At 36.0% G+C, this 16260-nt stretch overlaps 1 protein-coding gene across 1 annotated transcript in view; it reads right to left on the bottom strand.

The window, feature by feature from the left end:
* LOC126176584 (disintegrin and metalloproteinase domain-containing protein 22) overlaps nucleotides 1–16260 on the bottom strand; it is a 1067821-nt gene that overhangs the window by 85188 nt on the left and 966373 nt on the right. The window contains exons 23-24 of the mRNA XM_049923744.1: nucleotides 15107–15177; nucleotides 8367–8738 (exon numbers count right to left, since the gene is read on the bottom strand). Coding sequence (XP_049779701.1) covers nucleotides 8367–8738; nucleotides 15107–15177 — 443 coding nt within the window. The remainder of the gene's footprint in view (nucleotides 1–8366; nucleotides 8739–15106; nucleotides 15178–16260) is intronic.

Raw genomic sequence — 16260 nt, 5'->3', positions numbered from 1 at the left:
TACTTTTAGTGTCTCATTTGCTCAGAAATGGACTGATTTATTTTCTCTTAGTTGATGTTCATTTTATAATCTCTTTTGAAGGCACTATCTATTCCATTCAACTGATTTCTCCACGTCCTTTGCTGTCCCTGACAGAATTGCTATGTCATCAGAAAATGTTAAAGTTTTTCATTTTTTGTCTCTGCATTTTAATTACCTTTCAAAAATTTTTATTTCCTTTACAGTTTGCTCTGTGTACAGATAGAATGACATCAGGGGTAGGTTCAGTCCATTGTCTCACACCCTTCTCAACTATGGCTTCCCTTTCATGTCCTTCGACTCTTATAATTGCATTCTGATTTCTGTACATGTTGTTTATTACTTCCCATTCCCTGTGTTTTACCCCTGCTTCAAAATTTTAGTCAACACTGTCAAACACTTTTTGTAAATCTACAACTGCTATAAATATTTGTTTGCCTATTTTCAACCTATCTTCTCATAATTGTCACAGGGTCAGTATTACCTCTGATGTTCCTACATTTCTCTGGAATCCAAACTGATATTCCTCGATACCAGCTTCCAACAGTTTTTACAGTCTTCTGTAAAAAAGTGATGTCAATATTTTACAACCAGGGCTTATTAAACTGAAGGTTCAGTAGTATTCACATTTGTGAGCACCTTTCTTTTTTGGAACTGGAAATATTACATTCTTCTTTGATGTCGGAGGGTATTTCAATCATGTGATATATCTTGCACACCAGATGGCATAATTTTGTCATGACTGGCGCTTCCCGGGCTCTCATTAATTCTGAAGGGAAGTCATCTACTGTAAGCGCCTTGTTTCTACCCACATCTTTCACTGCTCTCTCAAATTCTTCTCATAGTATTATGTCTTCAATCTTATCTTCATCTATTTCCTCTTCTGCTTCTATAATACTGTTCTCAAGTTTGTTTGCTTGTATACACCTTCCATATATTCCTTCCATCTTTCAGCTTCCCTTTTTTGTTTGGTAGTAACCAGCCATCTGAGTTCTCGATATTCATAAAGCTGCTTCTCTTTTCTCTAAAGGTCTCTTTAACTTGGCTATAGGCAGCAACTATCTTTCTCTTATTTACACAACATTTTAATGCCTTGCATTTGTCTTCTATTTATTCCTGGTTAGCCATTTTGCACTTTCTGTAAAGCCCATTTTTTCGATGTTTGTATTCCCCTTCACCTGCTCCATTTGCTGCCTTTTTATGTTTTCTGTTTCTGCCAATTAAATTCAATAGCTCCTTATTATCCAAGGATTTCTAATATTTTTCTGCTGCTTTCTCTGTTTTGCCTCTCAAAGCTATCTATTAATCTTCCTTTCCACTATTTCAATCAGTCATTGTCTACATACTCCCTTTGAAACTCTACTGTATGGCTCTCCAGAAAGTTGGACCTGGTAGTCTAGTGGTAAAGGACGTACCTAAAAACCATGAGAGCACAGGATGAATCCTGGTTGGATCATAGAAGTATTAAGTCTGTCTGTAACTTAGCTTTCACCATCTCAATATTGTGTGGAGTCACCAGGAACAACACCTGGTTCTGATTCTATGTCAAACTGCATGTTTCCTTTCCCCGGTTGATTATCAGGGGTAGATTAGAGACATACAAGTTGCTGAAATAACATCCCATTGAAGGACTTGCACTTGGTCATTGACCAAAATGAAATTATTATTATCCTCCAGGAAGAGCAAGAGGCGAGACCAAAGGATACTTCTTTTTTTATTAGGAAAATTTGTTAAAACAGGAAATTAACAGCTTAGACCAATTCAGATACTAACTGACACATTTTGTGTTCAGCATACCTTTCACACAAGTGCTGAATGTCGAGTTTTGAACTTGTCTTTCATGTTAATTACTATCATAAGAAAATATTCACCTACAGTTACAATGAAAAATAATTTTCTGTAGCTATCACAAATTAATGCAAACAGAAAATGGCTGTCAAAGTGCCAATATGAGCAGCAGCTTTTATTATTATTCACAGATTTTCAAAAGTGTCACTGCTTGCTATGTATACCATCTATGATTGAGTTAAAGAAAAAAAAATATATTAACATCTTATTTTAGGAATCAGTTCATGCATACTATGATGAAATAGTTTTATATGCTGCTGTACAGCAAGGTATGTTTTGCACTTGTTTTGTTCATAGCATAGAAGGTTTTCTTTGGTAGTGAAGTTTATGGAAAACTAACTATTCCTGGACAGGCACTGCTGTGGTTCAGTCTGGTTAAATGGAAAAGAAAGAAATGAGAAAGCACATCTTTCTAGTATGTATGGGAATTAGATGTACGTCCTAATGTCCTTCTCCCCCCTGCCTATGTTCATTTCTTCCTCCTTCTCCCTCTCTCTGTCCTTCACCTCTTCCCCTCTATTTCTGTCCATCTTTTCTCCCCCCTCTCCCCATCTCCTCCTGCCCCCTCTCCCTCCCCTTCTCTCTGTCCATCACCTACCCCCCCTCTTCTTTATCTATATCCTCCCCCCTCCCTCCGAATCATCTCCTGCTTCATCTCTCTCCCTTCCTCTCTCCATCATCTCATTCCCACTTTCTATATTCATTGTCTTCTTCTCCTTCCATCAGCTCCTCCCCCTTTTTATGTTCATCTTCTCCTTCCAATCTCCATCTCTTCCTGTTCCCCTCCCCCTTTCCATCTCCTCCTTTCCACTTTCTATGTCCATCTCCTCTTTCCGCTTCTTTCTGACCTAGAGCTTTGTTTACTGTTGTTGGAAATTCAGATTCTGTAGTAGTATGTTAACAATAATTGATAAGCCACAAATACAGATTTCCTGTTTGCTAACAATGTGAGTGTATTATATATTTTATGTCTGTTTATATATTACATAGATTAACCTATGTGTATGTAAAAATCTGAAGTAAATTGGTCAAGAACTTTTCAAGATTCTAGTAATAACATTCCCTCTTTATATATTACACATTTATTTATCTATTACATATATTAAAAATAAATATAATAAGAAGATGTGTGTATCTAAATGAAATGTTGTTTCAAAATTTTGAAGTAATCAGTGAAGAACTTTTGGATATTTAAGATTTTGAATGAACAAATATTTAAAATTTTATATAGATTTCTTCTATAATTATTGCATATATATTTATACATTATATTTGACACTCCAGTAGGCATATAAAAACATGCACATATTTGAATAAAACATTGTATCAAAATGCCAAAGCAATCAGTGAAAAACTTTTGGAGATTTAAGATACTGAACACAAGAACATTTACTCTTTTATTTATATAGATATAAATGTTCGTTTGCACAAAATTTTAAATCTCCAAAAGTTCATCACTGATTTCTTTGAGATATTGATGCAACTTTGCATTTGAATATGTGAGACATATACATATGTGCGGATGGATATGTGTGTGTGTGTGTGTGAGTGTATACATGTCCCTTTTTCCCCCCAAGGGAAGTCTTTCCGCTCCCGGGGTTGGAATGACTCCTTACCCTCTCCCTTAAAACCCACATCCTTTCGTCTTTCCCTCTCCTTCCCTCTTTCCTGATGAAGCAACCTTGAGTTGCGAAAGCTTGAAATCTGTGTGTGATACAGTAGACCATCGTATCAGTAGACCCTCGTTTAACTGGATTTCAAGTGACCAACAAATAACTAATTCAGTTTACTAAAGTTTGAATTAATCAGGTTTTGTGTAAAAATATACTAGTGTGAGTTCACTTTTTCTCTTGTTATGGGTACCAACAAATGAGGGTGCTCTATTTTGATGACATCTAAGAAAAAATAAATATAGCTTAACTGCATACATATACCAGCATTTTGGGCATTTGTTTAACTGTAAATTGTTGTTGTTATGGTCTTCAGTCCTGAGACTGGTCTGATGCAGCTCTCCATGCGACTTTATCCTGTGCTAGCTTCTTCATCTCCCAGCACCTACATTCTTCTGAATCTGCTTAGCGTATTCATCTCTTGGTCTCCCTCAACGATTTTTACCCTCTACGCTGCCCTCCAATACTAAATTGGTGATCCCTTGATGCCACAACACATGTCCTATCAACCGATCCCTTCTTCTAGTCAAGTTGTGCCACAAACTTCTCTTCTCCCCAATCCTATTCAATACCTCCTCGTTAGTTATGTGATCTACCCATCTAATCTTCAGCATTCTTCTGTAACACCACATTTCGAAAGCTTCTATTCTCTTCTTGTCCAAACTATTTATCGTCCATGTTTCACTTCCATACATGGCTACACTCCATACAAATACTTTCAGAAATGACTGCCTGACACTTAAATCTATACTTGATGTTAACAAATTTCTCTTCTTCAGAAACGCTTTCCTTGCCATTGCCGGTCAACATTTTATATCCTCTCTACTTCGACCATCATCAGTTATTTTGCTCCCCAAATAGCAAAACTCCTTTACTACTTTAAGAGTCTCATTTCCTAGTCTAATTCCCTCAGCATCACCCGCCTTAATTCGACTACATTCCATTACGTCGTTCTGCTTTTGTTGATGTTCATCTTATATCCTCCTTTCAAGACACTATCCATTCCGTTCAACTGCTCTTCCAAGTCCTTTGCTGTCTCTGACAGAATTACACCATCATCGGCGAACCTCAAAGTTTATATTTCTTTTCCATGGATTTTAATACCTACTCCGAATTTTTCTTTTGTTTCCTTCACTGCTTGCTCAGTATAAAGATTGAATAACACTGGGGAGAGATTACAACTCTGTCTCACTCCCTTGCCAACCACTGCTTCCCTTTCATGTCCCTCGATTCTTATAACTGCCATCTGGTTTCTGTACAAATTGTAAATAGCCTTTCACTCCCTGTACTTTACCCCTGCCACCTTCAGCATTTGAAAGAGAGTATTCCAGTCAACATTGTCAAAAGCTTTCTCTAAGTCTACAAATGCTAGCAACATATGTTTGCCTTTCCTTAATCTAGCTTCTAAGATAAGTCGTAGGGTCAGTATTGCCTCACGTGTTCCAATATTTCTACGGAATCCAAACTGATCTTCCCCGAGGTCGGCTTCTACTAGTTTTTCCATTTGTCTCTAAAGAATTTGCGTTAGTATTTTGCAGCCGTAACTAATTAAACTGATAGTTTCGTAATTTTCACATCTGTCAACACCTGTTTTCTTTTGGATTGGAATTATTATATTCTTCTTGAAGTCTGAGGGTATTTTGCCTGTCTCATACATCTTGCTCACCAGATGGTAGAGTTTTGTCAGGACTGGCTCTCCCAAGGCCGTCAATAGTTCCAATGGAATGTTGTCTACTCCGGGGGCCTTGTTTCGACTCAGGTCTTTCAGTGCTCTGTCAAACTCTTCACGCAGTATCGTATCTCCCATTTCATCTTCATCTACATCCTCTTCCATTTCCATAATATTGTCCTCAAGTACATTGCCCTTGTATAGACCCTCTACATACTCCTTCCACCCTTCTGCTTTCCCTTCTTTGCTCAGAACTGGGTTTCCATCTGAGCTCTTGATGTTCATACAAATGGTTCTCTTTTCTCCGAAGGTCTCTTTAATTTTCCTGTAGGCAGTATCTATCTTACCCCTAGTGAGATAAGCCTCTACATCTTTACATTTGTCCTCTAGCCATCCCTGCTTAGCCATTTTGCACTTCCTGTTGATCTCATTTTTGAGACGTTTGTATTCCTTTTCGCCTGCTTCATTTACTGCATTTTTATATTTTCTCCTTTCATCAATTAAATTCAATATATCTTCTGTTACTTAGGTTTTCTACTAGCCCTCGTCTTTTTACCTACTTGATCCTCTGCTGCCTTCACTATTTCATTTCTCAAAGCTACCCATTCTTCTTCTACTGTATTTCTTTCCTCCATTCCTGTCAATTTTTCCCTTATGCTCGCCATGAAACTCTGTACAACCTCTGGTTCTTTCAGTTTATCCAGGTCCCATCTCCTTAAATTCCCATCTTTTTGCAGTTTCTTAAGTTTTAATCTACAGGTCATAACCAATAGATCGTGGTCAGAGTTCACATCTGCCCCTGGAAATGTCTTACAATTTAAAACCTGGTTCCTAAATCTCTGTCTTACCATTATATAATCTATCTGAAACCTGTCAGTATCTCCAGGCTTCTTCCATGTATACAACCTTCTTTTATGATTCTTGAACCAAGTGTTAGCTATGATTAAGTTGTGCTCTGTGCAAAATTCTACCAGGCGGCTTCCTCTTTCATTTCTTACCCCCAATCCATATTCACCTACTAAGTTTCCTTCTCTCCCTTTTTCTACTGCCAAATTCCAGTCACCCATGACTATTAAGCTTTCGTCTCCCTTCACTATCTGAATAATTTCCTTTATTTCATCATACAGTTCTTCAATTTCTTTCATCTGCAGAGCTAGTTGGCATGTAAACTTTTACTACTGTAGTAGGCTAGGGCTTCGTATCTATCTTGGCCACATTAATGTGTTCACTGGAAATTATGTTTACATATTGTCAAATGCTTGTCATCACATTTTTCTTTTTTTTAAATCATTCTTTCCTTTCAGCATTTTACTCCACGACATTTTTTGCCCTTGACCTGTAGTGTTTTTTAAGGCATTAAGTTATAGAAAGCACCGGCTTCATATATATTAAACACATCTCTTGGATGATGCAAATAAGAGAGTGTCGATTGATATTCCTGTTGCAATCATTGGTATCTTCCTTGTTCACTCTACGTGCCTCCCCACAGACCTTGACGGCACTGATTTTATGCCTCTTCTAAAATTGCCACCTCCAACCCTCAGAACACACAGACCCAAAAATCCCATTTTTCTGGGCAGTTTCAGGAGTCTTTTCTTGAAGCATGGAGTCAGACAACGGAATTTTCTGTTGAGTGCATGCGTTGGAACCATTCAAACAACAAATCCTCCAATTCTCCATGTTCAGCTGGCCTCGTGTGTGTGCTTGTAAATGAACAACTCACCAGACTTGCTTCTATTTTCTGTCTTGAACTTATTATCGATGAGAGAGAAGACATCGCGGGATCTGATAGTGTTCTGCAACCTGTATTTTAATCTTCTTCCCACTGTCAACAATATGTAGAATTTGCTGCTATTGTTTTCATGTTAGACTGTTATTAGTTCATTTCCGTATTGGTGGCATATTGTGAGTGATGGTGCAAAAGGAAAGAAAACTCATCCGCTCTTCACAAACAACCAAACACAAAGTGCTCTCTGGAATGTTGTGTGTTGCATGCTGTGTTTGTTCTGCTAACCAACCTCTCTCTTCGCCCTTCCTTGCATATTAAGTTGTGCATGTGAAACGTGAGCAGCTAGCAAGCAATCAGGACATTGTTTCAAAATTACAGTGCAGAACATTATTGAGAAAAAAATATGTGAAATTCATAATAGAAAAGACTATAGTGCACAGCGCAACATACACTTATTCAGTTTAGATGAAGAATAAGAAAAGGAATATGTAATGGGGGAACAAATTTTAGTTTGTAGAATGAATTATCCAAAATGCAGTTTAAGCTAGTATGGGTTAACTGAGCTTTTGGTTTACCTGATTCTGAAGTAACGAGGGTGTTCTGTACATTGTTAGAAAAATTTCATGTCCTTTGTTCAGAATCTTAAATCTCTGATCGTTTTTCACCAATTCTTTTAAAATTTTGACACAACACTGACTTGAATACACTCATGTTTTCATATACATATGAGAGAGTCATATGTTACATTAATACATAAAACCACATGCACATTGTTTTAAAATTTCAAAGGAACCAGTGAAGAACTTTTGGAGATTTAAAATTTTGAACAAACGTACTTGATATTTATGTTTGTATACCACATGGTGCTCCAGTACATATGTAAAAACACACTTGTATTTGAATGCAATGTTGTGTCAAAATTTCAAAGCAATCAGTGATGGACTTTTGAAGACATATGATTTTGAACAAACATGTACATTTTTATTTATATAGATAGTTAGAGAGAGAGAGAGAGAGAGAGAGAGAGAGAGAGAGAGAGAGAGACAATGATGATTAGTGTAGATGAACTATTTATGGTACTGTAACTAGTATGAAAAGTTGGGTCTGAGATACAGAGTTTTATTTTGGAAATATTGGACTCTTACTTATATCCTATTACTTAATTCTAATGATAAAATTTACTGCTATATAATATTTTTAAAATATGAACAAAGCCTCAAAATAGCTTGTTAAATCACTAAATGAAAGAGAGCTTTGCTGCCATGTCATTTGTTATATTTATATCCCAAAGTAAAGTCTTTGGCTGTAAAAAATGTTCCCCTGGAAGTTGATAATCCAAGCAAACTTACCATATATGCTATTGTTTTAAACAGGTTAATGAGAGCACAATTTCAGTTTTAGTTCATAATGAAAACTGCAAGGCTTTACATACCGAGAGACTTCCGTATAATCTCTTCACTGAGCATGCTACTGCTTCCAGACGGTGTTGCAGCAGCTCCCCGATGAGTTGCTGCATTTCTTAGTGCTTCCAAAATGTCTTCGTGGTAGCCATTAAGGCTCTTGAGAGTGCGCTCCACATCCGAGATAGCACCGCCACCTCCTGACATCATATCAGGTCCAAGGTTATTGTCTGACTGAGACAATATTTCTTGGTTATCAGATTGTGAATCCTCAGCCCACTTCTCTTTGCACACATCACCCATAACTGTACCGTATGGCCCAGACTTCTTTAGTATGCCCTTTTCTGGTAGTTTTGAGAGATTGTTGGATGGCAGATCAATAAATGATACTGTCTCTTCTTCCCCTAAAAAATACATCATGCTAGTAACTGCATAAAGGGTTATTCTATGTACACTGTAAATAATGAAACAGAATCTAACTAATATTTTTCACTCTATTATGTAGTTGCTGTAATAGGGTTCAGATGACTCCAATAGTATGAATGCTACATAACTGAAACTGGACAGAAAGTGTTGATTCTCCTATAAACCAACTTTTTCAGAATAAATTGGACATGTAGCCACCACTCTGTATGAGCCTTACAATTAAAAATTTTAGAAGTAAAGGACAACAGTTTCATGTTCCAACTTAGCGATACAGATAGAATAATTGTCTTCTTATTGTGAAGCAATAATGAATATTGTTACAGTAGTTGAAAATTAAGTGATTATGAAAACATATGGCCCTTCAGGTTTGAACACCAATGCAGATACAACAGAACCAAATACTACAGTGGCAAACATAATAAAGAAAAGACATTTACACAGTGATAGAAACACTACAAAGAACATCATAAATCTTACAAGTACTTTCAGGAGTACAGGACTTTTTTCCAAGGGAGTAACCATAAGTTCAGTTCTCTGTGCTTTAGCTTTTCTTGTATGTTAATCACAAAGCGGGTTTATTCAGACATTTAGTTAGTTACATATTTCATATAACTTGAATATTCTTTTATTGAAATGATGTGGAATGAGTGAATTTACAAGGTATGTTATATGTAATTAGTGTTAACGTGAATGGAGGTGTTGGGGAAAGATAGAGGAGAGAAGTAGAAGGGGAAGTGACCCCATTTTGTCATCTAGTCATGCTTGTTAGTGGAAAAGTCTGTAAGTTTTAAAGAGTTATTCATTCTTTTTATAGCTATCAGTATGAACCCATAAACAAGTAGATTATGTAGCCATAAAATAAATATACTCGCTGTAATGGGCAAACAAGTTACTACAGACTTGTTCTTGTGCTCCTCAGACGGGGAAATTGATAGAGATGTTACATAAATTCACAGAAAATGACGTGCAGAAATAGTTTGAGCAGTGGACAAAACAAATTCAGATGTATATAATGCAAGTGGGCAATGCCTTAAACTTACCACTACTAACTGAACATATTTCTCAAGCACACAAATTTATGACAACTCATTTGTTTTGAGTTATGCCTGCAACACAAAATTTTCCAAAGGGGTGCAAAAAATGTGACTGTAGTAAAGTTGTTGTCCTCTGAGAAAGAGTGAAATGACTTTAATGAAATTTGTCTCAGTGAATGGATGAAATTCAAGGTCAAGAAAGAACCTACAGTAATACATCATGACAGACAGTTCCTTGGTATTTACAGTTTGTGAGTCTGTCTAAAAGCTAAGCTATTCCTGATCATTTTTCTATGCCTTTCTGCTGTACAGTGCCTTTTTTATTTGACGAGTAATTATCTGTCTTCATGTCCACATAATATTATATGCTGGATTTTCTAACAACACCAACCAATACAACTGTCTTCTTAAACAGTGAGGAACATCAAACTAAAATTCACTGCTTCCTGATTAGAATCGGTCAGCCTTCCTGAAAAGTTATACTGAGTTCTCATGTAGCAAAACTGCATCTAGATCCCAAAGATATCATATGAGGAGTAAAAAAAATAAAAAAGTAGTAATGTTACCAGTCCTACGTCTGTGCAAAGGAGGAGGTCTGCTGTCAGGAAGCTGTAAAATAGATGCCAAAATGAAGGCTCTCCAGGCACTGTCAATGCCGGTTATATCGGGACTGAATAATTACTCCAAAGAAAACTCAACCTATATATAATTGATGGCACAACAAAATCCAATTAATACCCCACACTGTAATCCTTTGCAGGAATTCACCATCATCGAAATGTCATGCAAGCATCCTAGTTGGGATCTGGAGGGGGGGGGGGGATGAGCCATCATGCTAAGTGTCAGTTGGAGTATTTTGGAAATCCCAAAGTGTCTCACAGACTTCAACCCAAATGTATGACTTTCTTGGTAACTTTAAACACAAACTCATTAATAAAAGCCAGCATGATGAAACAATTGACTAGGTTTCTCTACAATAATAATAAGAAAAATAATAATAATAATAATAGCACTGGAAGAAACTTACTATACAGATGAAGAAATTTTTGATTCAGATGGATCTCACCTCTTTAAGAGCAAAGATGAAAAGAGAGTGATGAAGCATAGTACGTTTCTTGGCACATCCTTTGCTATTAGTGACAAAATCATTGGGTCTGTCTCAACCATGAAGTTCAAATGGCTCTGAGCACTATGGGACTTAACATCTATGGTCATCAGTCCCCTAGAACTTAGAACTACTTAAACCTAACTAACCTAAGGACATCACACAACACCCAGTCATCACGAGGCAGAGAAAATCCCTGACCCCGCCGGGAATCGAACCCGGGAACCCGGGCGTGGGAAGCGAGAACACTACCGCACGACCACGAGCTGCGGACTCAACTATGAAGTCTTAAATGACAAACTATGTTTGCAAACAATATACTACACAAGCAAGACATATACTTTATTAACATCCATGCGCCAACAAATGATGAAAATCAGAAGGACTTTAAAAAGACAGACAAATTCTGGAAAAGAGTGGATACTAGTGTGGCAAAGATCCTGAAACATAACATGAAGATCATACTGGGCAATTGTGATGCACAAGTTAGATATGAAACGAAGTATAGGAATATTGGTGGATGCTGCACAGCTCATGAAAAGACCAAAAAAGACTTGAAAATATTTGACAAATTATATGAAAGCCATAATTTTCAATTAATGTACATGCACCTGCCCAAAAACCAAACAACATTACAATCACCCAACACAGCAACAGCAGAACTTGAAATAGATCATGTGTTCTTACATTCCAGAAATAATTAAGGTCAGAGTAAAAATAGGAATAAATATAGATTCTGGTCTTTAGATTTCAGTAATACAGTTCAGACCCATATCTCTTAGAAGAAAGAGCAATACAACATTTATGTCCAGATTCAACACTAAGAAACAAAAAGAAAAAGAATACCTAGCTTGACAAGCAGAGAAACATTTTAGAAATATAAAAAGACTTTTAACAGAGGCTGCATAGGAAATAGCTGGGATCAAAAAGAGAATGAAACATACTTTGTGGAATGATAACTGAAAACAAGCAGTGAAGGATTGTTTAACTGTTTGGAAACAGAAAGAAGACATATATCATTTCCAATGAGCACAAACAGCAAAGCAAAATTGCAGTGAGAAGTGGAATCATGAAAAGGAATTGTTGAACAAGATATAATTCTAGAAGAAATATATTACAGAAATTTTAATAAGAGGACAGAAGGATACAATACCCTCCTCCATTTTACACATGTCAAATGAAGAATATCCTTGCCAAATACTTTTCCTAGATGTGAAAAACCAGTTTATCCAATCAGAACAAAAAAACCAAGAGATATAAATAACCCACCTCCTCCTCTAAATCATAATGAAATCAAATACAAATACAAAGGCTAGAAAATGACAAGACTGCTGGAGAACAGTCCATAATAGCAGAACTATGAAAGCTTGCACCTGAAGAAACAGAGAACAGTCCATAATAGCAGAACTATGAAAGCTTGCACCTGAAGAAACAATAACTCTTTTGCATAAAACCATGGAAAGCATCAGAGAGAAAGAAGAACTACAATATGACTGGATGGTTGCCTCGATCATTGCATGAAAAAGGAAATACTACAGAAGTGAATAATTGATGTAACAGCTCATTATTTACAGTAATGTACAAGTTTCTGTCACAATCCACCGTAAAATGACTAGAACACTACTTGGAACATAAATTGGAAGAATAGCAAGGATGAGTGCAGAGAAGCTGGTTGACAGAAGACAACTACTGATTCTAAAACTGTTAGTAAAATATTATCTGCTGAAAGTAAGACAATGTGGACTTTGAAAAGACATATGAGTCCATTAGCTTCAGTGTGATACTTAACATACTAGCCGATATGGTAGTTGATGAGAAACTATTGTGGATTATAAGAGAAGCCCTGTATAATACAAAATCTAAAATAAGATTTCAAAGATTTTTCTCCAAACCCTTTGTCATTACAACAGGAATTTGGCAGGGAAATGGACTGTCACCACTCTTGTTCAAGTGTATGTTTAAACCTTTAAGAATCTGGAGTAACAAGAAAGGTGTAGAAATAGATTTGTTTAGCTTTTATAGATGATGTAGCCATAATAACAGAAAATTTTGAAGCAGTGAAAGAACAAATTAATGTGATGAAATGAAACGGAAATTGTGATGTCAGCTGCAATTGGGCATTGAAGTGAATTCAATGTTGACAAATCAAAATTTTTGCCAGAACAGGGCTCAAACTCTGATTTCCCACTTTACACTAGTGGTCACCTTAACCGCTTCAGCTATCTGAACACACTTTCTGTCCATCCCAAATTCCCAACTTGTTCCACACTACTTACATAGTGCCCCTGTCACTGAACTCACTTCTTGCAGCCTAACACCATACATGGTCATATATCAAGGACAGTACAACCCAATTTAACACCAGACGTGAAAAAATAAAATATGTGAATAGCTTTAAATATTGGGGTGAATGGGTTACAGCCATTGGGTGAGATAGAAAAAAAAGCATTGAAACAAGGAGCCAGAATAATGGAAATAGTTTCCAAACTGTACAAAACATTTACAACAAAAAGTGCTTTTCCATAAATGCTGAACTTAATCATTATTAAAAGTGTATCAATATGCAACCGAGTACCAAAACTTCTCTGAGAGATTTCTACTGAAGGAATTGGAGGGAACAGAGAGAAATATTATAAACAACACAATGGGTTCAAATTATAAATATGGGATCTACTTCAGACATATATCCTAAAATGCACAGATGTTAGGGACACAATTACAAATGAAGAGTTTGATTTTACACAACATAAGAACAAAGACAGATTCTTAATGAACAAAACACATCTTCAACATCTTTGACTCCAAACTGAAAACTAGAATACTGTGGTGTATCAAGGAAAAAATGTCTAAAGTAAATGGCTATACAGCTGGAAGATGTACAAAACTGAGATATTTTTAGAACAGCTGTAGTGATGTTTGGAACTTTCAAAGATGACAACCAAACAACTGGTTACATGAATGCCAAGTCAGACACAGTGCATTGATGAAAAACATGTTACTTAAATGAAATGACACAGAGAGAGAAAGAGAGAGAGAGAGAGAGAGAGAGAGAGAGAGAGAGAGAGCTTATTGCAGTCATTATATGCCTGATTAACCAAATAGATAAATAAAATACAATAAGACAGATTCAAAACAGAACAGGTTGACTAAAATTTCATACTTTGATGGAAAATATGAAGAAAAGGAAACAAAACTGATATACAAATGTCAAGAAAAGCCTTCCTTTGGCAGTTACATGCAACTTGGTTTTGCTCCACTCACTTTGGTGAGAAAATATTGTTGCCCCATTTGCATATTTCTGGTGTCATATTGCTCACTCGCCATAATATCTTGATCGGAATATATTTTCCTTTCTTAACTTCTTGCACAGTCAGTTCTCTACTTTCCAATAAATTTCTGTTGATATTGAATTTATCATTAACTATGAAGTGCCATAAATTGAGTAGGTCCATTTCAGTTTAACAGGATTCAAGAAAACAACTGGTTGAAACATTCATTAGTTAATTCTATCAGAAAATGAGCACGAGATTTGGCTTTGCTACTTCACTTACTGGCCAATAGCATTTTATTTATTAATAACATTTTCAATAAAACCAACCATAATTACCTGAGTAAGGCATTGCCTAACTACAGCCACAACTCTTCTGGCTTCAGCTTGCAGCCAGTCAGCATACAACGATGCATGATTATTTATAAAATAGCTCTGATCTCCAGCTACTTCACCTCACTGCTTTCAATTCCACTTTGTTCTGTGTAACTAGTTTTTTCAACAGACCGGTCATTTAAATGCTTGAACTACAATTAAATGTGTATGTTTAGGGAGTAAGAAATATAAAAATTAGCAAAATATGGCGTGTGTGTGCCATGCATATAATTCACTGGCTATGAACTTACTTGCAGACCTCACACACAGGACTTTAATTTTAAATTTTGTATACCATTGTAACTCACTATTTCTTTTCCAAATTATGTATCTTTTTTTGTACAATTTATCTGCATATGTCTCTTTCCACAATTACCAAATTACCATTTTTTATTAGAGATGATAAAATAAACCAATCTGAGAATTCGAGACCAAACTGCAATGTCAGGCAATGACACTGAAAACATTTTCATTCAAATCTGGCTTGCATTCGAACCTAAATTACAAGGCTTCACATAAAGTAAATGAATGTATATGTACAATGTCGTATGAAAATACTGTTACCTGAATGGGTTGCATCCTCTTCGCTGCCTGATCCCATACCCATACGCTTCATCTGCTGCATCTTGTGTTCTCTGTAAACACAATGCAAAGGACACAGAGCACAAAGAACTAGTTTGAAGATATCCTAACTTTGTGACCTCTGCAGAATCATTCCTACATCTAGTTGTGTGTTGTAAGACAAAAACATTTAACCTTCTACTTTGGGTTGTGTGTTAGAACACAAAACTGTTTCAAATTTTCTCAAAAGAGTCTATATTGTGTTTCCTGGTCATTCAAAGCAACAAACAGAAATAATTATAAGAACAGGGGCCAATAAATAAAATATAAATTGCACTGAAATATGAAAAATGTAATTCCTAATAATACCTGTATAAACAGTTAATTTTCAAGCTGTCACAAATATGCAATATGAAAATGGCTTGCTGTAGCCAATATCTGCAGTTTCACAGTTCAAAAATTACTGTTATTGTTTCTGCATGGCATGCAATCGCAGAGCAAGCACTTTCATTGTTAGACACAAAAAATATAGTGTGGTAATTTACAGATTATATGAAAAAATATTTAATTTCATGCATTCATTTTCAGTGTTCCATGAGGCCTCTATGGAAACATCTCACACTTTCTGTGCATCTCATCATGGAAACACAAGAAAATTTTGCTTTGAATGTGTAATGAAACCAAACAAAATTGAAAGAAATGTTTAGCTTTTAAAAGTAGCTAGCAAGGAAATCATTAACATTGCAGAGATTGTCTCAAAATAACATTGCAGCTGGGAAGAGCTTATCGGAGAATTTTTGATAGTTTATTGGAGAAATTTTGATCCCACTATTTTCTATGCAGCACCTTCTTTTTAATGTACACAATGTTAAAACATTCACAACAGTTCCATTACACTCTGTCTATGAATGAAAGAATTTCCAGGAAGTGCTTGCTGCAAATATTTAATATAAATGGGAAAAATGATATTTAGCCTCAGATATATTTTACAAGAATGTTTTCAATATCAAGACTAAATTTACACTGTCTCAATTATTTATAACATATTTCATATGGTATGTATATTTAAAATTTGTCTAATTAATATATACATGCAAAATAAACACACACACACACACACACACACACACACACACACACACACACACACACACTTA

This window comes from Schistocerca cancellata, chromosome 3 (genome assembly GCF_023864275.1).
Source record: "Schistocerca cancellata isolate TAMUIC-IGC-003103 chromosome 3, iqSchCanc2.1, whole genome shotgun sequence".
Lineage (NCBI taxonomy): Eukaryota > Metazoa > Arthropoda > Insecta > Orthoptera > Acrididae > Schistocerca > Schistocerca cancellata.
Note: the sequence above shows the minus strand (reverse complement) of the source record. Positions and strands in the feature narration are given on the sequence as shown.